Consider the following 27,290-nt stretch of genomic DNA (forward strand, 5'->3'; position numbering starts at 1 on the left):
TATTTTATAAAAATATGACTCATTACTGGAAAACACGGCTAACGTTTCCAATATTCTGTTGTTGTTCTCCCCCTCCCCCCACCCCCCCGTGCACTTTGCAGAGACCCGAGTGTATTAAACTGTACGCTCCTCCTTTCATCCTGGCTCCTGTCAAAGACAAACAGACTGAGCTGGGAGAGACATTTGGCGAGGCTGGGCAAAAATACAACGTGCTTTTTGTGGGCTACTGTCTGTCCCATGATCAAAGGTGGCTTCTCGCATCCTGCACGGATCTCTACGGAGAACTTCTGGAAACCTGCATCATAAACATCGACGTGCCAAACAGGTACGCCGATATCATTTCCCTTGGAGTGTTAGGTTTGAAGATTGTTAAAGTCAAGTAGGGGACATGGGCCTTTTCAGATAAGGTAGCAGCTCGTTTTAAAATGGAAGAGCAAGACGGTTACATTGCAAGGTAGGAAGGTACAGAGTTTTCTTGGAACTCGTATCTATAAATCAGGGTTTCCTAACCTTGGCAACTTTTAAGACCTGTGAACTTCAACTCCCAGAATTCCCCGGCCGGCCAGGAATTCTATAATTCTTATCGACTAAAAGACAGGTGTGTTCTCTCTGTTCCCCTCCTGTTCGTTTTCCCCCCTCCCTTCTTTTAGGAGAAAAATACCCTATAAATTCTTCTCTTCCAGAAATTAACTTAACCTCATTTTTATAGTGTACTGGTATTACTTTGGAAGTTTTTACACCGATACATTTTATGACAGATTGGCTTGTTTGTTTGTTTGCTGGTTTCTAACCGCTTTGGCTATCTTTCATTTTTAAAAAATAGGAAAGAGTAGGAATGTCGTTCCTGTTGCGAGGGAGGGTGCAGTTATTTTTTTTATTTTGTCCTCTTAGCTTATTTAACTTATTTTTCCACTAAATTTATATGCCAGCCTTCTTGCCATCAAGTGGCTCTTCTTACAGAATAAAAGCAAAAATATCAAATGTTAAAACGTTAAGTGGACAACGCAATTGAGTGAGAGGAAGAAATTCAGAAACATTTCAAATTTGAAACATTTGGCTAACTTTAAAAAAGATACAGCAAATGTGCCATTTGATTATGTAGCACAGGGGTCCCCAACCCTGGGTCCACGGACCGGTACCAGGCTGCAGCATGCCAGCAACCGGTCTGCACAAACAAGCAAAACCCCATCCGTGGGATGCAGGCAGCACACAAAACCACACACTCGCCCGATTCGTGGAAAAACCGTTCTCCGCGGAACCGGTCCCTGGTGCCCAAAAGGTTGGAGACCTCTGATGTAGCAGGCCAAGCTGTTCTTTTGGGAGCAACTGAGGAAGGTATGGGCAACTATGTAGGAGAAGGAGAGGCAGAGTCAAGAGAGGAATCGGCCTGGAATCCTTCCGTTCCCACAATCCCAAACCAACCCCTCTTGAATTTCATTGATTTTTACCTAGCGCCAATTTAGCGCTAACCATTAGTTGACTAGATTCTTGTATATAAGCATGAACAAGAAATCATCTTCCCTGGAACTCAACGTGTGGTCCAGGTTCTTCGTGCGTGACACTCGTGTTTACCACGGAACTTTTGTTTCCAAACAGGGCCCGTAGGAAAAAAGGATCTGCTCGCAGACTTGGTCTTCAGAAACTCTGGGAGTGGTGCCTGGGTCTTGTGCAAATGAGTTCTGTGCCATGGAGAGTTGTAATAGGACGTCTCGGAAGAATAGGCCACGGGGAGCTGAAAGGTACTGAAATGGTGATATGTAAACTGTCTAACTCAGGGACGCGGTGGCTCAGTGGGTTAGGACGCTGAGCTCGTCGATCAGATGGTCGGCAGTTTGGCAGGTCGAATCCCGAGTGCCGCGTAGCAGAGTGAGAGCCTGTTACTTGTCCCAGCTTCTGCCAACCTAGCAGTTCGAAAGCACGTAAAAATCCAAGTAGAAAAATAGGGACCACTACGGTGGGAAGGTAACAGCGTTCCGTGCACCTTTAGCGTCTAGTCATACCAGCCACATGACCACGGAGACGTCCTCGGACAAGCGCTGGCTCTTCGGCTTTGAAACAGAGATGAGCACCGGCCCCTAGAGTCGGAAACGACTAGCACGCATGTGCGGGGGAACCTTTACCTTTACCTTTAAACTGTCTAAAGCAGCGGTAGGCAACCTTGGCTCTTTTATGACTTGTGGACTTCAACTCCCAGAATTCCTGAGCCAGCATGGCTCAGCATGGAAACCTCTCCATTTCTCCTCAGCATGGCTGGCTCGGGAATTCTGGGAGTTGAAGTCCACGAGTCATAAAGGAGACAAGGTTGCCTACCCCTGGTCTAACCATTACAGGAAGTCCTTGCCTTGCAACCGTTCATTTAGTCACCGTTCAGAGTTAACAACAGCACTGGAAAAAGTGACCTGTCACCGTTTTTCATGCTTACAACCTTTGCAGCATTCCTGTGGTCATGTGAGCAGAATTTGGAACGCTTGGCAACCGACATGTATTTATGACGGTGGCAGTGTCCCGGGATCATGTGATCCCTTTTTACGACCTTCTGACAAGCCAAGTCAACAGGGAAGCCAGATTCACTTGAACAATGGTGTGAAGAGAGAAGAGAAGAATAACTTTATTGTCACTTTGAACGTAACACTAATCGGCATACATTAAAATGACATTTTGTTGCGTACAGCTCTCAAAGGGGTCACCACCTCCAATGTACACTACACAAATATGACAAAAATAAATAAATACAGAATTATGCATAGTCCCACCACCTTGCTCAAACCCATTTAAACCTTCCCAACCACGAGGCCTATATCCCTTACATCCCTCCAAAAACTTCACCTTTGAGAGCCAATACAACTGCGGCAAGAAAGGTTGCAAAAGGGGGCAAAACCTGATTGTGGTTGTAAGTCGAGGACTGCCTGTATCTGATATAACAACTTCTATGTCTTTAGTCTCTTCAAACCATATTTTCAAGGGCACGTTATAACGCTGTCTTCTGCAGAAGGCAACTCCTGGCTAATAGACTGCTCTCTAGAGATTAGAGTAGCTAAGATAAGATAAAATAATCTTTATTGTCATTTTTTACTGAGGGCACAATGGCACACATCAAAAATGAAATTTAGTTGCCCGCTCTCAAAAGTGAAACACATCCATGACACATCCATGACAATTCGCAAGAATTGGGCTTTGGTTGGTTGCCCAAATCACCCTGAGTCAGTTGTTTTGTTAATTGGTTGGACCTATACTTGCCTGCGTTTATAGCTAATGAGCATCCTTTTTGGTAATTACAGGTAATCCTCGACTTCACAACCATTTGTTTAGCGACAGTTCAAATTTAACAGTGACCCTGGAAAAAGTGACTTAACGACCATTTTTTTCCACTAATGACCATTGCAACATCTCTGTGATCACGTGATCAGAATTCACACGCTTGGCAACTGGCATGTACTTAACGATGGTTGCAATCCCCCCCCCCCGTTCATGCGATCCTCTTTCGCCGCCTGACAAGTAAAAGTCCGATTCACTTAAACAACCACGTCACCAACTTCAACCAACCGAAGTGGTTCACTTAATAATGGTGGCAAGACTGTGATGTAAAATGGGGCAGGCTCACTTAAACCCCCTTTTGCTTAGTAACAGAAATTTTGGGCTGGGTTGCGGTCACAAGTCAAGGGCGACCTGTAATGCTTACCAGTTCCCCTTCTGGCTTTCCAGATTACGAGACAAATAACAGACTCGCATTCTGACCGGTTGCCGTTTTGAAGTGGTGGGAAACTCTCTTGACTCGCTCCTTTAAAAACCCTCCAAAATGATAACTACTTCTCTGCAGACAATATTGCTTTTCTGGGAGGCTGTTGTAAAAAAAAAAAAAAGATGTCCCAGGTAGTCAGCTGCTCTTGTTTCCTTTCCAGATTGGAGCTGTTTACTGAGTCGCCGAAACCTACAGTCTCTTAGCAAGAGGCTCAAAGATATGTGCAGGATGTGTGGGATCTCTGCTGCTGATTCTCCCAGCATCCTCAGTGCTTGCTTAGTGGCTATGGAACCTCAAGGATCTTTTGTGATCATGCCAGGTATGCACGCAGTCCTTTGCATCTTGTTCAAACCTCCCACAAAGGAGATTTTTAATATTGTAAGCTGCTCAGAGTGGTAAGATGGGTGTCTAATAAATTTTACAAGCAAGCAAACAAACGAATGAATAGGCTTGATAGGAATTTTACAGAGGGGAAGAAGGGAGGGAAGGAAGGAAGGAAGGAAGGAAGGAAGGAAGGAAGGAAGGAAGGAAGGAAGGAAGATGGATAGAGGGGGAGGAAGGAAGCAGCCAAGAAAGGAAGAAGGCAGGTGGATAGAGAGAAGGAAGGAAGGAAGGAAGATGGATATAGGGAGGGAGGGAAGGAAGGAGGAAAAAGGAGGAAGGCAGGAAGAAAAGGGAGAGAGGAAGAAAGTTGAAAGAGAGGAAGAAGAAAAGAGAGGCCAAGGAAGGGAGGGTGGGAGTAAGAAGAGAGGAAGGAAAGAAAGAAGGGGAAAAAGAGAGAGGAAGAAAGTTGGAAGAGAGGAAGAAGAAAAGAGAGGCCGAGGGAGGGAGGGACGGAGTAAGAAGAGAAGAAGGAAGGAAGGAGTAAAAGGGAGAGAGGATGAAAGTTGGAAGAGGGGAAGAAGAAAAGAGAGGCCGAGGGAGGGAGAGTTTGATGGCATTGAACCTTGGTGGCACAGTGATTAGAATGCAGCATTGCAGGTAAACTCTGCCTACAGTCTGGGGTTCGATCCGGATGGGGCTGAAGGTTGACTCAGCCTTCCATCCTTCTGAGCTCAGTAAAATGAGGACCCAAATTGTTGGGGGCAACAGGCTGACATTGCAAACCACCCAGAGAGTGCTGTAAAATACTGTGGGGTGGTATATAAGTCTTAAGTGCTACTGCTCTCTTTGGAAGTAACACTCCAAAAAATTTCAGAGCTGTGTCTGAAATGGGATAGGGTTTCCTGCCTGAGCAGGGGGTTGGACTAGATGACCTCCAGGGTCCCTTCCAACTTTACTATTATGATTATGATTATGACTAAGTGCAATGCTAGGAGCAACTAAGATCTTGTGCAAAACCCTCAAACCCCCAGCCTTCTGGGAGAGGACTGGAGATTGAGGAAGGTATGGACCACCCGTAAGGGTGACACAGTGGTTAGAATGCAGCATTGCAGGCTAACTCTGCCGACCGCCAGGAGTTCGACCCTGACCAGCACAAGGTCGACTCAGCCTTCCATCCTACCGAGGTCGGTAACATGAGGACCCAGATTGTTGGGGGCAAATAGGCTGACTCTGTAAACAGCTCAGAGAGGGCTTGTAAAGCCCGGTGAAGTGGTATATAAGTCTAAGTGCTGTTGCTGTTGCTTCCTTCCTTTCCTTCTTTCTCTCCCTCTTCTTCCTTCCTTCCTTCCTTCCTTCCTTCCTTCTCATGGTGGCGCAATGGTTAGAATGCAGTATTGCAGGTTGACTCTGCCCACCGCCAGGTGTTCGATCCTGGACTCAGCCTTCCATCCTTCTGAGGTCGGTAAAATGAGGACTCAGATTATTAGGGGCCAGATGCTGACTCTGTAAACAGCTCAGAGAGGGCTATAAAGCACGGTCTATAAGTCTATAAGTCTATAAGAAGCGGTCTATAAGTCTAAGCGCTATTGCTACCTGCTATTTGCTTTTGATCCCAGGGGTCATTCTCCTCTGTTCTTCTTTTCCCAAAGATTCCGTCTCCACTGGCTCAGTGTTTGGACGCAGCACCACTCTCAACATGCAGACCTCCCAACTCAATACCCCCCAGGACACTTCGTGCACCCACATACTCGTGTTCCCCACCTCTGCGTCCGTGCAGCTGGCACCCTCCACCTACACCACTGAAACTGGTTTGGAACTGGCCTTTAATACGAACAATGGTTTGTGTGCGTGTGCGCGTGCGTGTGCATGTTATGCCCGTGTGCGGGAATGTTAAACCAGCGAATCGTTTTTCATCGATAGAAAAGGGAGGGGCTGCAGGCTAAGATGGCAGCTGTCGTATTGGATAGGGAAAGCAGCTGTGCCCATTGGCTCCCAACAGCCCGTGAAGCCTTTCCTTGCGGCAAGTTGTCCTCGACTTAACGACCATAATGGAGCCCAAAATTGCCATCGCTAAGCCAAGGCGGTTGATCAAGTGAGTTTCGCCCCATTTGGCAACCCCTTTTTCTTTTTGCTACGGCTTTTAAGTGAATCACTGCTGTCGTTAAGTGAATCGTGCGGTCATCAAGCGAACCTGGCTTCCTCCCATTGACTTTGCTCATCAGGAGCTCGGGGGGAAGGTCACAAAAGGTGACCCAGGACGGCGCAACCCCTCCTAAAGACATGCCGGTTGCCAAGCACTGATTTTTGATCCCATGATTACTTGAGATGTTTCAATGGTCGTAAGTGGACGCGGTGGCTCAGTGGGTTAGGACACTGAGCTTGTCGATCAGAAGGTCGGCAGTTTGGCGGGTCTAATCCCGAGTGCCGCGTAGCAGAGTGAGCGGCTGTTACACGTCCCAGCTTCTGCCAACCTAGCAGTTCGAAAGCACGTAAAAATGCAAGTAGAAAAATAGGGACCAGTACGGTGGGAAGGTAACAGCGTTCCGTGCGCCTTTGGCGTCTAGTCATGCTGGCCACATGACCACGGAGACGTCCTCGGACTTTGAAACGGAGATGAGCACCGGCCCCTAGAGTCGGAAACGACTAGCACGCATGTGCGGGGGAACCTTTACCTTTAAGTGTGAAAACTGGACCTAAGTCACTTTTTTCAGGGCCTTCGTAACTTCAAACGGTCACTAAATGATTGGTTGTAAGTCAAGGACTACCTGTAATCCCTGGGGTGGGGGGGAGAGGAGGTTCCCTTCCTTCTGCTGATGTCACCAAAACTCCCAAACTCCACAAATATAGTTAGTCCTCACTTACTAACTACATTTGGGACTGACTGGCAGCTCTAGTGCTAAGTGGCATGGGTCATGAAAGTGAAATGTCACGTGACCTCACCACCTTGCAACGTCGCATCCGGCTGTGGTTGTACAGCGAATCCCAGGTCGTTAAATGCAACATCGCATGACATTGCTTGTCGGAAGCTGGCTGTGTCGGTTGCGAATGGTGGTCCTGTGATTATGGGATGCTGTGACCATTGTAAATGCATGCTGGTTGCTAGGCATCCAGATCACATGATGGCACTGAAAAAAAAGCAACTTTATTGCTGGTCCTTTGCACTTAACAACCGTTGCAGCATCTCTGCTTAACGACCGTTGCGGTATCCCTGTTCACTGAACAACTGCGGTGACTAGTTTTAACTTTTAAAAAAAAACATGGCCAAAAAAAAAAAAGATCATAAAATCGGGCGCAGCTCACTTCACCACCACCTTGCTTAGCAGCCGCAATTCTGATCCCAGTTGTGATCATAAGTCGAAGACTGCCTCTAGATGTCCTTCACTAAAACAAAGCAAACCTGTTATTTACTTTGCAGAAACTATACTGAGCGCTTTCGAACTTGGGCTGCCCTCCACTGAAAATTTGGCTCATAATGTAACAGTCTGCTCACACAAGGACTAAACAGAATACGCCTAGCCAGCTCTTTGCAGTTGGAAACAAATATGATAAAAGAAACGAAACTGATTTGCAAAGTGTCAGACGTGGGCAGACTTAATAGCTGATTCAATGGTTGTGTTAGCCAAGAAGTATCCTGGGTGCATAACAATTTAGATCCAGCCTTCGTCGTTCAGCCCCAAACAGTGAATTCTTGTAATATAAATCAGATAGCGTGGGCAAACTGCAATCCCTTCCCTGAAGTATTTTATTTATTTTATTTATTTTTATTTTAATTCCTATGTTAGTGCAGGGGTAGGCAACTATAACAACTTTACAGTCTGTGGACTTTCCCAGAATTCCTGAACCAACATGGGTAGCTCAGGAATTCTGGGAGTTGAAGTCCACAGGTCAAAGTTGCCGTAGTTGCCCACCCTTGATATAGTGGGACTTAGGAAGCGGGCCTTTATTGTAAGTGCCTCTTCATTCATTCATTCATTCATTCATTCAGGCATCCAATCAATTTCTATAGCCGCTCATCTCAGTCAATGATTCTGGGTGAATTACAGTTCAAAATATATTACAATTAAGGCACTAAAACATTTTAAAACCATTAAACCATTTAAAACCATTAACCATTACAATTAACCAGTGGAACAACCTGCCTCCAGAAGCTGTGAATGCTCCAACACTGGAAGTTTTTAAGAAGAGACTAGACAGCCATTTGTCCGAAATGGTATAGGGTTTTCTGCCTGAGCAAGGGTGGACTAGATGACCTCCAAGGTCCCTTCCAACTTTATTGTTATTATTATTAATATTAATATTAATATCCAAAATAAATAAATATAAATTGCAGCTGAGAGACTTGGCTCGTAGCAGTACGGCCACGGAATGTGGCACTTGAAACATTCAGCACCCCAAGCTAGGGAACGTAGCCAGGTTTTTAGGGCCTTACCAAAGACGTAACGGTCGGGGGGCCATTTTGATCTCCGAAGAGAGAACATTCCATGGAGCAAGGGCCACTGGGTAAAGCCTGTTTTCTGGTCCCCACCTGGCTGATGGTATCTGCAGCATGCCCATTTCTGCTAAATCGAATTAGACATGCAGAAAGGACTGGGAGAAGATCGTCCCTCAGGTAACCTGGCCCCAAGCCATGTAGGGCTTTAAAGGTGACAGCCATCACCTTGAATTGCACTTGGAAACACAGCACAGCTGGTTAGGGAATACCTTCCCACCCCCTTTAGCTTTCTGGAAAGCCAATAAAACCTGGCTCTTCGTGTAGGCTCTGTGATGCCGTGCCAGGTTTGTTAAGTTTTTTGGTTGTGTGGTTTTTATGGTTTTATTGTTCTTGTGAGTTGTTTCGAGACGGGCAGCCATTCACCTCAGAGCAAATCAGATCAAATCCCATCCAATCTGTAAGCCAACTCACAGTTGTTGGGTCTAACACTGTATGGATGTGTGTGCGGTTTCTTTCTTTCTTTCTTTCTTTCTTTCTTTCTTTCTTTCTTTCTTTCTTTCTTTCTTTCTTTCTTTCTTTCTTTCTTTCTTTCTTTCTTTCTTTCTTGTGAGTTGCTCCTTTTGGTCAACGTTTTTTTCCCCCTTCTATTTCTGTGAATCTTTTCTTTCAAGATGGAGCAGATGGAATGGGAATCTTCGATTTGCTGGACACGGCAGATGACCTGGACCCTGATATCATAAACATCCTTCCTGCATCTCCAACAGGATCCCCTGTTCACTCACCCGGTTCTCACTTTAACCACGGAGGTGATATGGGCAAGGTAACTTTGCATGAGAAAACAGAGGGTTTTTTGACCTGATTGAAATTCCTTCTTGGGATACAGCAATTTACTCCAGAATACTTAAATGCTTCTGCAACCAATGCTTGCAGGTTCACAGTGACGATGATAACGATGATGCTTGCAGGGTAATCAGATCTACAAAACTATAATTTGATTATCGTTATCATAGTGGATGGCAGAGCTAATCTTGAAAAGGCAAAGCAGGGTTTCGCCAAGTAAGCACTTGAACGGGAAACCTCCTGTTGTCCGCAATTAACCAGGGAGAGGAGTTGAGTTCAAAGCACTAAGAGTTTATTTTTTGTCACCCACACGCCAGAATCTGGTCAACTAACAGTTGAAGCTCAACTGACGTTAGAGAAAGGCCAGTGTAATTCATGGAGGGCTGGACTTGGTCCTCTTGTGGATGCGCAATGATTCCAAACTGATGATGCGTTTAACCCCAGCTTCCAATTCAGCCCGCTCAGCTCCTTAACCTCCAGGCTTGTAGGCTATTCTGGGAATCAAAACACAGAATCCTGGAGGAAGACAAAACTTCCATGTTGTGGTCAAGGTAAGAGCAGGGATGGGCCATTCTAGCCACCAGGAATTAAATGCGACTTGAAGGCAATGTTACGTATAGTGTGATCGCCCTTACAATATGCTAGTCAGTTCTAACTGTAGCATGTTAAAAAGAAAATATAGAGCAGGAGATGGTGGCTGGATGGGAGTCACTAAAGCAGTAGGTGTGAGCTTAAATGGACTCCAGAAGATGGTAGAGGACAGGAAGGCCTGGAGGAACGTTGTCCATGGGGTTGCGATGGGTCGGACACGACTTTGCAGCTAACAACAACAAATCAGGAGGTTGAACTATCATTCTGCACAAGCAAATGCTCTTTTGGAAAAAAGGGGGAATAAGGGAAAATGTAATACACATTTATGGAATTACGCATGGAAGGGATATATCTAGACAGGCAGTCCTTGACTTATGAGCACAATTCAGCCCAACGTTTCTGTTGCTAAGCAAAACATTTGTTAAGTGAGTTTTGCCCCATTTTATGAGTTTTGTTGCCACAATTGTTAAATAAATCACTGCAATTGTTAAAGTTAGTGATGCAGTTAAGTGAGCCTTTGCTTGTCACGTGACCCCGGGACACTGCAACCGTCATAAATATGAGTCGGTTGCCAAGCATCTGGATTTTGTTGGAGATGCCGCCACAGTCCCAAATGTGAAAACAGTCAGAACTCCCCTTTGGCAGTGCCCTTGTAACGTCAAACATTTACTAAAACAAACTATTGTAAATCAAGGACTACCTGTGAAAACAAACACACAGGCCTACTATGCACTAGGAAGACTGCAGAAAGATAAACACAAATAAGATGTGTAATTCCACATCAGCAAGATAAAAAGTTGGCAGCCTAGTACAGTCAAACAAGAATATTAATAATAAGTCACCAGCTGCCTGCTAAAGCAAAATTATGTTCACGGCTCTCTGGAAAGCAGATTAGGAATGTGCCTGATGTATCTCTGGAGATAAAAACCGTCCATAATAAGGTGGCCACGTGAAATAAGGCTTGTCCTCCGCTTTATTGTCCCTTGATTTCTCATGGGCAGACATTCGTGGAGTCATAAAAGAGCCAAGGTTGCCTACCCCTGCCCTAAGGTAAGCCGGAGTCAAGCCTTAAAGGATTTTATAAGTCAAAACTTATAACTGAATTTGGCTGGTAAACAACTTGAGTGTGCAGTGCAGGGAATATGTGTGTGTTTCTCTCCCTCTCTCTGCTATAATGTTAGCACCGAGCAGGATATTTCAGTGACGCAGAGGACATCTGAAATAAAACTCGAATTCCCATACAGGTAGTCAGTCCTCAACTCACGACCACAATTGGGACCAGAATTTGCATTGCTGAACAAGACAGTTGCTAAGTGAGCCAGGCCCAATTTTACGATCTTTTCTTGCCCTGTTGTTGGGTTTTTATTAAAAAAACGAATCACTGCAGTTGTTAAGTGAATCGTTGTAGCTGGTAAGTGACTCTGCCTTCCTGCATTGGCTTTGTTTGACGGACGTCGGCCGCGAAGGTTGTAAATAGCAAGCGCCTGACCCCAGGATATTGCAACTATCGTAAATATGCGCCAGTTGCCAAGCGCCCAAATTTTGATCACGTGTCCATGGGGATGCTGCAGCGGTCATAAGCGCGGACGCTGGCATACATGACTTTTTTCAATGCTGTTGTAACTTCAAATGGTTGTAAGACAAGGACAACCTGAAGTACGTGGTGAGATTCACTTCGTGTCTGATGAAATTGGCCAGCAGGCGATAGGGTCACGGTGAGCAAGTTAAATCCTTCTTAAAGTGAATTGAACAAATTTCTAGGCAATGAGGCTACTGATGGCTATAAACTCTGTCGCAAGGAGGGGTAAGGAAATGGTGTGAATATGTGTGGTGTGTGAGTTGAGTGATTGCATGATTGCTCCTCAGTTCTTGTAAGTTTCCCAGAAGCAACTAGGTCAGTGATGGCGAACCTTTTAGAGACCGAGTGCCCAAGCTGCAACCCAAAACCTACTTAGGTATCGTCAGGTGCCAGGTGGGCATGGTCAATTGGGTGGGTGTGGCCAGTTGGGTGGACATGGCCAATTGGGTGGGTGTGGCCAGTTGGGTGGGTGTGGCTGCAGTGGTAACGACAGACTTGGTGGGACTAAAAAGTTCAATCAATCAATTCCAACTTTGCGAGATCTTTTTTTTCCCCACGAGAAGTTGATATTGATTGATTGATTGAACTTTTTTTTTTTTGTGCATACGACGGCGGAGGCCTAAAGCAAAAAGGGCTTATAAAACCAGGCTGAAGGCCTAGGACTGGGGCGACGGCGCGCGTGCCCACAGAGAGGGCTCTGTGTGCCACCCGTGGCATGCGTGCCATAGGCTCGCCACCACGGGACTAGGTGATCACTAGCTAAAGCAGAATACTGAATTGCCAAATGGTAGCTCTTTGAGGCTGATCCTAAATGCCAGTTTCCTCTTTTTGTCGGTTTTCTCAGGGTCAAGGGACAGACCGGCTGCTGTCCACGGAATCCCACGATGAAGTCCCCAACATTCTGCAGCAGCCGTTGGCCCTCGGCTACTTCGTCTCCACCGCTAAAGCGGGTCCGTTGCCTGACTGGTTTTGGTCGGCCTGTCCTCAAGCACAAAATCAGTGTCCTCTCTTTCTTAAGGTAAGGAGCTTGGAAAAGGGGACGGGGGGGGGGGGGTAGTTGAAGATTGTGTGAAAAACAGGGAAGCTAAAAGCCATCGGACAGGCTGCCCTTTCCTTTTTCTCCTGTTATTTCCGAGGGACAGTTTTGGGAAAGGAAAAGGAAAGGAAGAGGGAAGGAAAGGAAGGGAAGGAAAGGGAAAGGGAAGGAAGAGGGAAGGAAAGGGAAAGGAAAGGAAGAGGGAAGGGAAAGGAAGGAAAGGAAGAGGGAAGGAAAGGAAGAGGAAAGGAAAGGAGGGAAGGAAAGGGAAAGGAAAGGAAGAGGAAAGGAAAAGGGAAGGGAAGGGAAGGAAAGGAAGCAGGAAGGAAAGGGAAAGGAAAGGAAGAGGGAAGGGAAGGAAGAGGAAAGGAAAGGGAAAGGAAGAGGGAAGGAAAGGGAAAGGAAAGGAAGAGGAAAGGGAAGGGGAAGGAAGAGGAAAGGAAAGGAAGAGGGAAGGGAAGGAAAGGAAAGGAAGAGGGAAGGAAAGGAAGAGGGAAAGGAAAGGAAAGGAAGTGGGAAGGGAAGGAGAGGGAAGGGAAGGAAAGGAAGGGAAGAGGGAAGGGAAAGGGAAGGAAGAGGGAAAGGAAAGGAAGAGGGAAGGGAAGGAAGAGGGAAGGGAAAGGAAGGAAAGGAAGCAGGAAGGAAAGGGAAAGGAAAGGAAGAGGGAAGGGAAGGAAGAGGAAAGGAAGGAAAGGAAGAGGGAAGGAAAGGAAAGGAAAGGAAGAAGGAAGGGGAAGGAAGAGGAAAGGAAGAAAGGAAGAGGGAAGGAAAAGAAGAGGGAAGGAAAAGAAGAGAGAAGGAAATGAAAGGGAAAGGAAGAGGGAAGGAAAGGAAAGGAAGAGGGAAGGAAAGGAAAGGAAGAGGGAAAGGAAAGGAAAGGAAGCGGGAAGGGAAGGAAAGGAAGGAAAGAGGGAAGGAAAGGAAAGGAAGGGAAGAGGGAAGGAAAGGAAGAGGGAAGGGAAAGGAAGGAAAGGGAAAGGAAAGGAAGAGGGAAAGGAAAGGAAGCGGGAAGGGAAGGAAAGGAAGGGAAGAGGGAAGGAAAGGAAGAGGGAAGGGAAAGGAAGGAAAGGGAAAGGAAGAGGGAAGGGAAGGAAAGGAAAGGAAGAGGGAAGGAAAGGGAAAGGAAAGGAAGAGGGAAGGAAAGGAAGAGGGAAGGAAAGGGAAAGGGAAGGAAGAAGGAAGGGAAGGAGGGAAGGAAAGGGAAAGGAAAGGAAGAGGAAAGGGAAGGGAAGGGAAGGAAGCAGGAAGGAAAGGGAAAGGGAAGGAAGAGGGAAGAGAAGGAAGAGGAAAGGAAAGGGAAAGGAAGGAAAGGAAGAGGGAAGGAAAGGAAAGGAAGAGGGAAGGGGAAGGAAGAGGAAAGGAAGAAAGGAAGAGGGAAGGAAAAGAAGAGGGAAGGAAAGGAAGAGGGAAGGGAAGGAAAGGAAAGGAAGAGGGAAGGAAAGGAAAGGAAGAGGGAAAGGAAAGGAAGCGGAAAGGAAAGGAAGAGGAAGGGAAGGAAAGGAAAGGAAGCAGGAAAGGAAAGGAAGAGGGAAGGAAAGGAAAGGAAAGGAAAGGGGAAAGGAAGCGGGAAGGAAAGGAAAGGAAGGGAAGAGGGAAGGAAAGGAAGAGGGAAGGGAAAGGAAGGAAAGGGAAAGGAAGAGGGAAGGAAAGGAAGGGAAGAGGGAAGGAAAGGAAGGAAAGGGAAAGGAAAGGAAGAGGGAAAGGAAAGGAAAGGAAGCGGGAAGGGAAGGAAAGGAAGAGAGAAGGAAAGGGAAAGGGAAGGAAGAGGGAAGGAAAGGAGGGAAGGAAAGGGAAAGGTAAGGAGGGAAGGAAAGGGAAAGGAAAGGAAGAGGAAAGGAAAAGGAAAGGGAAGGAAAGCAAAGGAAGAGGGAAGGGAAGGAAAGGAAGCAGGAAAGGAAAGGAAGAGGGAAGGAAAGGAAAGGAAAGGGGAAAGGAAGCGGGAAGGGAAGGAAGGGAAGAGGGAAGGAAAGGAAGAGGGAAGGGAAAGGAAGGAAAGGGAAACGAAGAGGGAAGGGAAGGAAAGGAAGGGAAGAGGGAAGGAAAGGAAGAGGGAAGGGAAAGGAAGGAAAGGGAAAGGAAAGGAAGAGGGAAAGGAAAGGAAAGGAAGCGGGAAGGGAAGGAAAGGAAAGGAAGAGGGAAGGAAAGGGAATGGAAAGGAAGAGGGAAGGAAAGGAAGAGGGAAGGGAAGGAAGAGGGAAGGAAAGGAGGGAAGGAAAGGGAAAGGAAAGGAGGGAAGGAAAGGGAAAGGAAAGGAAGAGGAAAGGAAAAGGAAAGGGAAGGAAAGCAAAGGAAGAGGGAAGGGAAGGAAAGGAAGCAGGAAAGGAAAGGAAGAGGGAAGGGAAGGAAAGGAAAGGAAAGGGGAAAGGAAGCGGGAAGGGAAGGAAGGGAAGAGGGAAGGAAAGGAAGAGGGAAGGGAAGGAAGGAAAGGGAAAGGAAGAGGGAAGGGAAGGAAAGGAAGGGAAGAGGGAAGGAAAGGAAGAGGGAAGGGAAAGGAAGGAAAGGGAAAGGAAAGGAAGAGGGAAAGGAAAGGAAGCGGGAAGGGAAGGAAAGGAAAGGAAGAGGGAAGGAAAGGGAAAGGAAAGGAAGAGGGAAGGAAAGGAAGAGGGAAGGAAAGGGAAAGGGAAGGAAGAGGGAAGGAAAGGAGGGAAGGAAAGGGAAAGGAAAGGAAGAGGAAAGGAAAAGGAAAGGGAAGGAAAGCAAAGGGAAGGGAAGGGAAGGAAGCAGGAAGGAAAGGGAAAGGAAAGGAAGAGGGAAGGGAAGGAAAGGAAGAGGGAAGGGGAAGGAAGAGGAAAGGAAGAAAGGAAGAGGGAAGGAAAGGAAAGGGAAAGGAAGAGGGAAGGGAAGGAAAGGAAAGGAAGAGGGAAGGAAAGGAAAGGAAGAGGGAAAGGAAAGGAAGCGGGAAGGAAAGGAAAGGAAGAGGAAGGGAAGGAAAGGAAAGGAAGAGGGAAGGGAAGGAAGCAGGAAAGGAAAGGAAGAGGGAAGGGAAGGAAAGGAAAGGGGAAAGGAAGCGGGAAGGAAAGGAAAGGAAGAGGGAGGGAAAGGAAGAGGGAAGGAAAGGAAGAGGAAAGGAAAGGAAAGGAAACGGACAAGGAAAGTTTAAAAAAAAAGTGACTATGGAGCCAGGCCATGGTTGTCACAAAAGTGCTTCTCCAAAAGGCTTCCTCGGTTTGTTTGTTTTTTTTAAAAAAAATGGTTTTGCTTTTCCTCCAAGAAGCTTCTTCGGTTGTGAAAAGCACTTTGGGACAAAAGGAGAAGGAAAAAAAGAAAGGAGAAAGGAAATGGAGAAAGGGAAGGAGAGGAGAGGAATGAAAAGGAAGGGAAGGAAAGGAGATTGAGGAAGCGAAGGGAACAGAAAGAAAGGAGAGTGGAGGAAGGAAAGAATGGAGAAAAGAAAGGATAGTAAAGGAAGACATAGTGATTATGGCAGGTATAAAAGAAGCGTCCTATATATTACAACGGGCCTGTTATAATCAGTTGGTGAAATTTGCAGTTCACTGCTGCTTTTCCAAAGCCCCTCTACCCGAGGAGGTAACAGCTGCAAGTCTTAGGAGACGGCTGTAATGAAGGACCCTTAGCACAGAACCCCTGGCTTTATTTCCAAGGCCTAAGCTACAATTCCTAGTATTTTTTATTCTTAGATTTCGCCCCATAGATAGAGCATCCATGGCAGATTGAATTGGGAGATAGGAGCTTCACACCCAGCACTGTTGACTCTGGGCTTTGGCTTTTTCTTAAAGGCTTCTTTGCACCTCCACGTGCCTTCAGTGCAATCGGACGAGCTACTTCACAGTAAACACTCCCACCCTCTTGACTCGAATCAAACTTCCGATGTCCTCAGGTATGCTCCTTCACCGGGCGGGCAAGTGTGCTTATTGCAGAAAATGTACGTTCACTTAATTTTAAGATCCGCCGCTGGGCGCGATCTCTGGTTTAACCTGTCGGTAGCTTCTTCCTTTTGTTTGTTTTATTTTGCCTTTCTGTCTCGATATAAGCCAGGCATCTCCAAACTTGGCAACTTAATGACTTGTGGACTTTAACCCCCAGAATTCCCCAGTCAGCTATTCAACTTCTGAGAGTTGAAGTCCAAAACAAAATTGCCAAGTTTGGAGACCTTGGGAGACTGGTCCAAGAGAGACAGCCAAGACAGAATAGCCCTTAACTGGATAGGGGTGGAACAAGATTATTACTACTACTTCTTCTCCTCCTCCTCCTCCTCCTCCTCCTCCTCCTCCTCCTCCTCCTCCTCCTCCTCCTCCTCCTCCTCCTCCTCCTCCTCTGCTTTCCGTGCAGTCAGCCAGATATTCAGACTAGGTTTGGCATTTTTATCTCCTATCAAGTTCTTCCCAAGAGCCCGGAATAGGCAGATTTGTATTATTATTAAATGAATTTGCACTCATCTTGTGGCTTCAGGCCACTCCAAACAACCGTGAAAGGAATCCTCCCTAGTTTCTTAGACTGTAAAAGGGGGGGGGAAGAGATGTAGAGGTAATCCTCGACTTACAACAGTTCGTTCAGTGACTGTTCAAAGTTACAATGGCAATGAAAACCCGACTCATGACCATTATTCACACATATGACCATTGCTGCATCCCCACGGTCACGGGGACAAAATTCAGACGATTGGCAACCGATTCATATTTATGACGGTTGCAGTGTCCAGGGGTCACGTGATCCCCTCTTGCAACCTTCAGTGGGGAAGCCAGATTCACTTAACAGCCATGTGAGTTGACTTAACAAGTGCCGTGATTCAATTAGCAACTGTAGCAAAAAAAGGTTGTAAAACGGGGCAAAATTCGTTTCACAGCTGTCTTGCTTAGTAAGGGGAATTTTGGGCTCCGATGTGGTCGTACGTTGAGGACTTTTATCATCTGGGCTGAGTACATCCCTCTTGTCTCCTGACCCACATTCAGTTTGTTTTAATCTGTACAACTTCAATCTTGCTTGTGGAGATGGTGAAGTTTGATTTTACCTGCCGAGCTTTTCTGGAAACCAAAACAAAACAAAATCCTCCCTTAATTAACAGTTGGTTGATTTGTTTCTGTCTCCAGGTTTGTGTTGGAACAGTACAATGCACTCTCGTGGCTGACCTGTGATCCTGCGACCCAGGACCGGCGGTCGTGTCTCCCAATTCACTTTGTGGTGCTGAATCAGTTGTATAACTTTATCATGAATATGCTGTGATCTTTATCCGAACTGAGCGAGGCGAAGAACAGACAACAACAGCCGAATGGGAAAACAGGATTCCACTGCAGGACCCAGTTAATTCTTCTCTGTAACGTCATTTTCGTGATGGAGGGTGAGAGGGGACTGTTAAGCATCCTTCACTGATTTCCAAGGAGTCTGACTTTTCGGTGGGAGGTGCCTAACCTGGTTGTTTGTTCCCCTCTCTCCTTTTTTTGTTTTCGTTTTGTTGGTGTGTTGCCTATATCTGACTGGTCAGAGTGGTGAGCCGGTCAGTCGACATGTATTATAACGCATCTTTTTAGTAGCCAAGTATCCATTCTCCTTCCGCCCATCAACCTGTCACACAGTATTTGTGAAGAGTTTATGAGCCATAGGCCCCTGCCATGTTAATAAATATTTAAAAAAAAAAGAATGAGCATGGAGACCATAAAAATGAGGGAGAAATAACAAAAATTTATGGAACCTTTTTTTGGAACATTGCAATGTTCTCGTATTGGATTATAGTATCTAGTATTCAAAAAAAAATGCCTGCATCTCTTATTTATTGTAAGTTTTTAAATGTATAAATTGTCTTATATTTCTTAACCTCTTTTATAAAAAAAAATTTCCTAGAAGGTTTATACCGCCTTCTTGCTTTAAAGCAATTGGTCTAAAATTATATCTGTAATCGTCTTAATTGAAAGTTGCGGTAGGTTGCTTTTAGAGTATTATTTTTTTGTAAGTGGGTGGGGAGGGGTTGGGGAAACCGCAGAAATTTGTATTTGGTCTTGATGTACAGTTTAATGGGGAATATAGGAAGGTGGGGAGGGATAGAAATGTCCATACCTTTGTGTGTGGGAGATTTACAGCTAAGCTGTAGTTGCAGATTATACGTGTACAGTAATGAAGTTCACTGTGTTTATATAAAATTGAAGAAAAAAATAAAAGGTACCAGGTCCTACAGCAATTTTATATCACACATTTGCAGAGTTAACATAATGGCAATATATTAAAAAGTGATATTGTTAGGTGGTTTAACTTGTAGTGAGAATTTAAAGAAGAAAATAATAATAAATTGTTTTATTTTATTTTATTTTATTTTATTGGTATTTCTGTTGAGGGCCGAGACTAACTTTTGCAGATCCCTTCCCTGTTTCTTAAAGGAAGGAGGATGTGCTTTACTACAAGGGCCTCTGATGTTTTTTCCCTGTGTGCATTTTAGCCAAGACAGAATCTCTGTGTCATCTGATGAAATTGCGACACTTTTTTCTAAAACAAGAAATCCTTGCCCTCAATAAACTGTGTCACTTTCATTTTCAAGCATTTGTGTTTGTCACTAATCAAACTTCTCCAGGTTGGAATCAATGGGGAAATCGCTATTATCTTATCATAAACCTTTCTCTTTCAAGCTGAAATGTTAGTTGTAGCTCAAGCCATTTTCAAAATGCTAAAAACAGCTGCGGCCGTAAGAAAATGAGTGGATTTTGATTTCTTAAGACTGCAGTTTGTTATTAATTTAAATAGATTTTCGCTAGATTCTTCCAGAATCGATTCCACGAATGCAAGTTCAGTCTTCTTTTTTTTAAAAAAAAAACACACACACAAAAAAACCCCTACCTCTCTCCATACCTTGATTTAATTTTTGTCGTTTGCACATTGCAGTGGAAACTCGTAAGCTTACCTGTACGTGGTCTTTCCTCTTTTAACTAAGCAGTTGGGCCCTGCTATGATGAAAACATAAAATAGGGGTGTCAAACTCAATGTCATTGAGGGCCGCATCAGCATTGCGGTTGCCCTCAAGGGGCCGGGTGGGCGTGGCCAGGGTGGGCGTGGCCTACTGGGTGGGCATGGCTAGAGTGCGTATGGCCTACTGGGTGGGCGTGGCCACCTCTACATCGTTGGCATCAAGGGTGCCTATAGGGGCCTGGGCAGGAGTGGGACAGATCTGGGGGTCTCTGGCAGAAGGAGGGTCTCTGGGCCAGGGCCAAGGCAGTGGGGGCCGTTCCCTCACTGTTTCCAGGATGGCTTCGCGGGCCGCATGAAACCACTTCGCGGGCCAGATCTGGCCCCCGGGCCTTGTGTTTGACATGTCTGAAGAATGCAAAAAAACCCCACGAACTGTTCATTGCTACCTAACTCTATCAATAGACTTTTTTTTCTTTCCTTCCTTCCTTCCTTCCTTCCTTCCTTCCTCCCTCCCTCCCTCCCTCCCTCTCTTCTTTCTTTCCACCAGTTTGGTCTAGACTCTAGTCTGATAGATTATGAGTGGGTTGGCTGACTTTGAGCCAGTCATCAGGAGAGTGTGAATTCTAGTCCTGCCTCAGACAATGAAAGCCGGCTGGGTTACTTTCGGTCAGTCACAAGGCAACGGTGAGTTCTAGTCGCATCCTAGACGTGAAAGCCAGTTGGGTGAATTTGGGCCAGCCCTTCTCTCTCAGCCCAACCCACCTCACAGGGTTGTTATTGGGGGTGGGGTGGGGGGAGAAGTAGGAGGAGGAAGGAGTATTAGGCATGTTTGTTGCTTTGGGTTATTTATAGGCTACTGCTAAGCTTGTAAGCCGCCCTGAGTCTTCGGAGAAGGGCGGGATATAAATGGAATTAAATAAATAAAAATAAAATAATAAAGGCGGAATATAAATATTCAATAAAATTCTGGGAGTTGAAGTCCATACATCTTAAAGCAGCCAAGATTGAGAAACACTGGCCTAAATGTTTGTTATTTAGCCTGGATTCATTTTCTAATCTAGAAACTGTCAATCACCTCTCTTCTTTTTTTCCCCATTCCTTGGGTACTGTATTTCTTTATTATTATTTTTTGTCCAACCCAAGTGAAAAGTGTTAAAGAGATCTCTCTGGACTGATTAGAAAAATCAGCTTCTAATTTGAAGCAGGGTGGGAGCCAAAATAACAACAAATAGTAGCAGTAGTAGTAGAAGTAGTAGTAATAGTAGTAAAATAATAATAATAATGCAAACTTATTACAAAACTAGACATGACCGAGTTGCTAAACTAATCCACTGGGCATTGTGTAAAAAATACGACTTGCCTGTGTCCGAAAAGTCGTGGGAACATAGGGTGGAAAAAGTTGTCGAGAATGAGAGGGTGAAGATCTTGTGGGACTTCCGAATACAGGCAGATCGCCATTTGGAACACAACACGCCAGATATCACAGTCGTAGAGAACCGAAGCGTACAGCTGATTGATATCGCTGTACCAGGAGATGCCAAAGTCAAAGAAAAAGAACTGGAAAAAATTACAAAATACCGCAACCTGGCCATCGAAACTGCGCGATTATGGATGAAACGCGTAACAGTGATACCCATTGTTATCGGGGCACTGGGAACTATATCCAAAAACTTTGCAAAATATATCAAGAAATAGCAGTTTCCTGCAATAACTCCAGCAAAGCTCCAAAAAACTCTGCTACTCGGAACATCTTACATTTTAAGGAGATACCTGGTTGATACCTAGGACGCTGGCAGCAACCCGTGTCAACCATTAGTGCCAGTCAATTTGAGTGTTCAGTTGATGTTAGTTTCATGTTTTATGAATAAAAGCTTAATAATAATAATAATAATAATAATAATAATAATAATAATAATAATAATAAAGCTGGATGGGACCTTGGAGGTCTCTTCTAGTCCAACCCCCTGCTCAGGCAGTAAACCCTAAACCAGGGGTCCCCAACCCCCGGTCTGTGGACCAGTACCAGGCTGTGGCATGCCAGCAACTGGGCCACGGCATGCCCCATCCACAGGATGCAGGCAGCACAAAACCACATCTCCTCCTGTCTGCGGAAAAACCTCTCCCAAGTAACCAGTCTCTGGTGCCCATAAGGTTGGGGTCCTCTGCCCTATACCAGGGGTAGGCAAGCTTGGCTCTTTTATGACTCATGGACTTCAACTCCCAGAATTCCTGAGCCAGCCTGGCTCAGGATGGAAACCTCTCCCTTTTTCCTCAGCATAGCTGGCTCAGGAATTCTGGGAGTTGAAGTCCACGACTCATAGAAGAGCCAAGGTTGCCTACCTGTCAAGATTCTCTTCATAAACGGCCAGTCCTACATTGGAAAGCCGTCTGCCATAAGCTATTTGTTTCACATGGCAGATCTCCTGATTATAAAACGAGAAGGCCAGTTGGCAGATCTTGTTCAGCTTTATAACTGAATGGGCCAAATCCAATGAGCTCTGTCCCAAGGTCACATGATGCCCTTTGGCGACCTTCTGACAAGCAAAGTCAATGGGGGGAGGCAGATTCACCTAACAACCGTGTTACTAACTTATCAACTGCAGTGATTCCCCTTAAGTGAGGCAAGCAAGGTTGTAAAATAGGGCAAAACTCAAGTATCTCATTTAACAACAGAAATTTTGTGCTCATAAGTCAAAGACTACCTGTACTTACAGAATGGTGTTTTTTTACCCACCCTAGCCTCTTTCTAGGATAGGGGTAGGCAACCTTGGCTCTTTTATGACTCGTGGACTTCAACTCCCAGAATTCCTGAGCCAGCGTGGCTCAGCATGGAAACCTCTTCCTTTCTCCTCAGCATAGCTGGCTCAGGAATTCTGGGAGTTGAAGTCCACGAGTCATAAAAAGAGCCAAGGTTGCCTACCCTTGTTTCTAGGACTTCAAACTCCCAAGGCAGAAGAGTAATTTGGGAGAAGAACAACAAAAAGAAATGTCCTTCCAAGGGAAAGTCAACTCACATAAAGTTGACTCTGATCTTAAAAATAGCATCTATCTCCAACGAGGTGAAATCCCTAGCTTGCAAGAAATATCATTAGTTTGCCCTTGTTGCTATACAAGAAACATTTCAGTGCAAGAAAATAAAATCCGTATGGTCAAAACTTTGAAGAAAATGTTAATGAATAACTAATAGGTTTTCCAAACAAGCCGGATCTGAGAAATTGATATTAAAAGCCGCATCGTTCCCAGAAGTACTAGTTTCACAGCTGTTTTTTTTAAACAAAAGCTTTTAAGGGGACGGGGGTGGAGCGTTTATTTCCCCCCCGCAGTATCATATAAAGCTTCAAGTCGCTTTCTTCATTTAACATGATAAATGGGACGATAAAAAAATAGGAATGAAGTTTTGTTGCAGAGCGACAACTTGTACAAATTGTGATTCAGGGACTAGAAAGAGGTTTCTATGCTTTACAAAAATGTCAAATAGGATAAATTATTATTATAAATAATAAATGGTTAGAAGAACGCAGTACTGCAGGCTACTTCTGCTGACTGCCGGCTGCCAGCAGTTTGGCAGTTCGATCCTGACTAGCTCAAGCTTGACGACTCGGCCTTCCATCCTTCCGAGGTCGGTAAAATGAGGACCCAGGTGGTTGGGGGGCAAATAAGCTGACTCTGTAAACCACTTAGAGAGGGCTGTAAACACTGTGAAGTGGTATATGCTATTGTTATTATTCATGAAGTCTTCCTTGATTTTCATGTCTTGGATTTCAGGAACGATATGTCTGACCTTAAAAGGCAAAAAGATGTGACTCAGTTAACAACCGCCTTGCTTAGCAATGGTCCCAATTATATTCATAAGTTGAGGATCTGGGATGTTTTTCTGCTTGGTATCCCTCAGTACCTTTTCTGATATTAATGAAGTCTGCTCAGCTTCAGAAGCCTCATAGACTCAGCCTGGTGCTGCCCCCTAGTGACTATGCCAAGGATGCTTTTCCAGGAGGCAACTGGACTTTCTTGTTTTTCTTTGAAGGCATTTCGCTTCTCATCCAAGAAGCTTCTTCAGCTCTGACTGCATGGTGGGGAATGGAAGGATTTATACTCCTTGCAGACAGCCGGTCCTTTGCCTTCTTTTAGAGGGTCGTTGAGGCCACCTGGAGGTTTACCTGTGTCCTCAAGATCACCTGAGTGGTGCAAATAGGCGTGGGGCCTTCTTGCTGCAGGATGCTCCACACACATTTGCACCACTGACAACACAGGTAAACCTCCAAATGGCTTCAAAAATTCTCTAAAAGGAATGCAAATGACCAGCTGTCTGCAAGGAATATAAATCCTTCCATTCCTCCACCATCCAGTCAGAGCAGAAGCTTCTTGGATGAGAAGATAGACAGACAGACAGACAGACAGATTGTTGTTGTTAGCTGCGAAGTCGTGTCTGACCCATCGCAAACCCATGGACAACGTTCCTCCAGGCCTTCCTGTCCTCTACCATCTTCTGGAGTCCCTTTAAGCTCACGCCTACTGCTTCAGTGACTCCATCCAGCCACCTCATTCTCTGTCATCCCATTCTTCTCTTGCCCTCAACCTTTCCCAGCATTAGGCTCTTCTCCAGTGAATCCTTCCTTCTCATTAGGTGGCCAAAGGATTTGAGTTTCCACTTCAGGATCTGGCCTTCTAAAGATCAGTCAGGGTTGATCTCCTCTAGGACTGACCAGTTTGATCACCTTGCAGTCCAAGGGACTCGCAGGAGTCTTCTCCAGCACCATAGTTCCAAGGCCTCAATTCTTTGGCGCTCAGCCTTTCTTAGGGTCCAACTTTCACAGCCATACATTGCAACTGGGAAGACCATAGCTGTTGTGGCCCTGACCCCCGAGCCTGTCCTACCCGAGGAAGAGGACTCTGAGGATGATGGGGAGGAACTGGCAAGGCCTTCCTCTCCGGGACCCTCCTTTCTGGCAAGGCCTCTGTCTCCATCTGAAGGCCGACAGGAGCAGCTTGAGATTAGCCAGGCTGGGAATGAGCCCGAGCAGCTGCAGCAGATGGGGAGTGACAAAGATGAATCATGGCTGGATCCCTGAGAACAACACAGAGCCAAGCATTTACAGCAGCGTAAGAAGAGTAGGAGGGCCAAGGATTAGCTGAGTCACAAGGTACAAAAGGGGGTGTGGCTGCTCTCAGGACTTTATGACAAACAATAATTCAAACAACTTCTGGTCACGTCTTCAGAACTCTGTCAGATTTTCTACCTGTGTGAAACCCTGGTCTGGCTTCTTGACGTTTCTGTATTTCTGTACTGTTTGTTTGGACGTTATCTCATTTCAGCAACGCTTGAGGTAACGAGTTTATTTTGGCAGACTGTTTGTATTTTGCTGCCAAGACTTTATCCCACGGCAAATTACTTCAGCCAGAGAAATTAACCCTTGCTAGTCGTGCCTGCTTGTCTGTCTGTTTGTACCTGGGGGGGGGGGAGAACAGAACAATAGCCTTGACTATACACACTTTTGTTGACAGGGTGATGTTTCTGCTTTTTAGTGTGCTGTCTAGATTTGCCATGGCTTTCCTCCCCAGCAGCAAGTGTCTTTTAATTTCTTGGCTACAGTCCCCATCTGCAGTGATCTTGGAGCCCAGGAAAATAGATAGATAGATAGATAGATAGATAGATAGATAGATAGATAGATAACCCTTATTGTCATTTTTTTTACTGTGGGCACAATGGCACACATTAAAAATGAAATTTAGTTGCTTCCTCTCAAAGTGTACACATACATAACACACATTTAAACATATTATATATAACATGCATAGACCTACACCCTTACATCCTCTCTTGCTAAATAATTGTTGTTGTTGTTGTTAGCTGCGAAGTCGTGTCCGACCCATCGCGACCCTATGGACAACATTCCTCCAGGCCTTCCTGTCTTCTACCATCTTCTGGAGTCCATCTAAGCTCACGCCTACTGTTTCAGTGACTCCATCCAGCCACCTCATTCTCTGTCGTCCCCTTCTTCTATTGCCCTCGATCTTTCCCAGCATTAGGCTCTTCTCCAGTGAGTCCTTCCTTCTCATTAGGTGGCCAAAGTATTTGAGTTTTAGCTTCAGGATCTGGCCTTCTAAAGAGCAGTCAGGATTGATCTCCTCTAGGACTGACCGGTTTGATCGCCTTGCAGTCCAAGGGACTCGCAGGAGTCTTCTCCAGCACCATAGTTCAAAGGCCTCAATTCTTTGGCGCTCAGCCTTTCTTATGGTCCAACTTTCACTGCCATACATTGCAACTGGGAAGACTATAGCCTTGACTATACGCACTTTTGTTGACAGGGTGATGTCTCTGCTTTTTAGTGTGCTGTCTAGATTTGCCATGGCTTTCCTCCCCAGGAGCAAGCGTCTTTTAATTTCTTGGCTACAGTCCCCATCTGCAGTGATCTTGGAGCCCAGGAAAACAAAATCTGTCACTACCTCCATTTCTTCCCCATCTATTTGCCAGGAATTGAGAGGGCCAGTTGCCATGATCTTGGTTTTCTTAATGTTAAGTTTCAACCCAAGTTTTGCACTCTCCTTCTTCACCCGCAACAAGAGGCTCTTTAGTTCTTCTTCACTTTCTGCCATTAGAGTGGTATCATCTGCGTATCTTAGGTTGTTGATATTTCTTCCGGCAATCTTAATTCCAACTTTTGATTCATCTAGCCCTGCCTTTCTCATGATGTGCTCTGCATATAAGTTAAATAGGCAGGGCGACAGTATACAGCCTTGCCGGACTCCTTTCCCAATTTTGAACCAATCAGTGGTTCCGTGTCCAGTTCTCACTGTTGCTTCTTGACCCGCATATAGGTTTCTCAAGAGACAAATAAGATGGTCTGGTACTCCCATCTCTTTAAGAACTTGCCACAGTTTGTTATGATCCACACAATCAAAGGCTTTAGCATAGTCAATGAAGCAGAAGTAGATGTTTTTCTGGAACTCCCTAGCTTTCTCCATGATCCATCGTATGTTGGCAATTTGATCTCTAGTTCCTCTGCCTCTTCGAAATCCTGCCTGTACTTCTGGTAGTTCTCGATCCACATACTGCTGAAGTCTAGCTTGTAGGATTTTAAGCATGACTTTACTAGCATGAGAAATGAGTGCAATGGTGCGATAGTTTGAACATTCTTTGGCACTGCCTTTCTTTGGAATTGGAATGTAAACTGATCTTTTCCAATCCTGTGGCCACTGTTGAGTTTTCCAAATTTGCTGGCAAATTGAGTGTAGCACTTTTACTGCACTGTCTTTTAAGATTTTGAATAGCTCAGCTGGAATACTGTCACCTCCACTAGCTTTGTTGTTGCTCAGCTTTTCTAAGGCCCACTTCACTTCACATTCTAGGATGTCTGGCTCGAGGTCAGTGACCACCTCATTGTGATTATCTGGGACGTTAAGCTCATTCTTGTATAGTTCTTCTGTGTAATTTTGCCACCTCTTCTTAATCTCTTCTGCCTCTGTTAGGTCCCTGCCATTTTGGTCCTTTATCATGCCCATTTTTGCATTAAACGTTCCCTTCATCTCTCCAATTTTCTTGAAAAGATCTCTGGTCCTCCCTATTCTATTGTTTTCTTCTATTTCTTTGCACTGTTCATTTAAAAAGGCATTCTTATCTCTTCTAGCTATTCTCTGGAATTCTGCATTCAATTGGGCATATCTATGTTTTTCTCCCTTGCCTTTCGCTTCCCTCCTTTCCTCAGCTATTTGCAAAGCTTCCTCAGACAGCCATTTTGCTTTCTTGCATTTCTTTTTCTTTGGGATAGTTTTGGTTGCTACCTGTTGTACAATGTCGCGAACCTCTATCCATAGTTCTTCAGGCACTCTGTCTATCAGATCTAATTCCTTAAATCTATTTGTCACCTCTACTGTATATTCAACAGGGATATGATTTAATTCA

General features: G+C 45.3%; 1 protein-coding gene across 2 annotated transcripts in view; it reads left to right on the forward strand.

Moving 5' to 3' along the window:
• The window catches only part of MED13 (mediator complex subunit 13), a 171,985-nt gene extending 152,968 nt beyond the window's left edge, over positions 1-19,017 (forward strand). The window contains exons 23-30 of one of the 2 annotated variants that reach the window (XM_081346667.1): positions 102-325; positions 1,597-1,739; positions 3,900-4,058; positions 5,713-5,901; positions 9,167-9,315; positions 12,350-12,523; positions 16,279-16,379; positions 17,590-19,017. In XM_081346667.1, coding sequence (XP_081202793.1) covers positions 102-325; positions 1,597-1,739; positions 3,900-4,058; positions 5,713-5,901; positions 9,167-9,315; positions 12,350-12,523; positions 16,279-16,379; positions 17,590-17,722 — 1,272 coding nt within the window. In that variant the 3' untranslated portion in view covers positions 17,723-19,017. The remainder of the gene's footprint in view (positions 1-101; positions 326-1,596; positions 1,740-3,899; positions 4,059-5,712; positions 5,902-9,166; positions 9,316-12,349; positions 12,524-16,278; positions 16,380-17,589) is intronic. The other variant, XM_081346668.1, reaches the window with a different exon arrangement.
• Positions 19,018-27,290: the final 8,273 nt, after the last annotated feature.

Source organism: Vipera berus, assembly GCF_964194415.1.
Source record: "Vipera berus genome assembly, chromosome: 1".
Classification (NCBI taxonomy): domain Eukaryota; kingdom Metazoa; phylum Chordata; class Lepidosauria; order Squamata; family Viperidae; genus Vipera; species Vipera berus.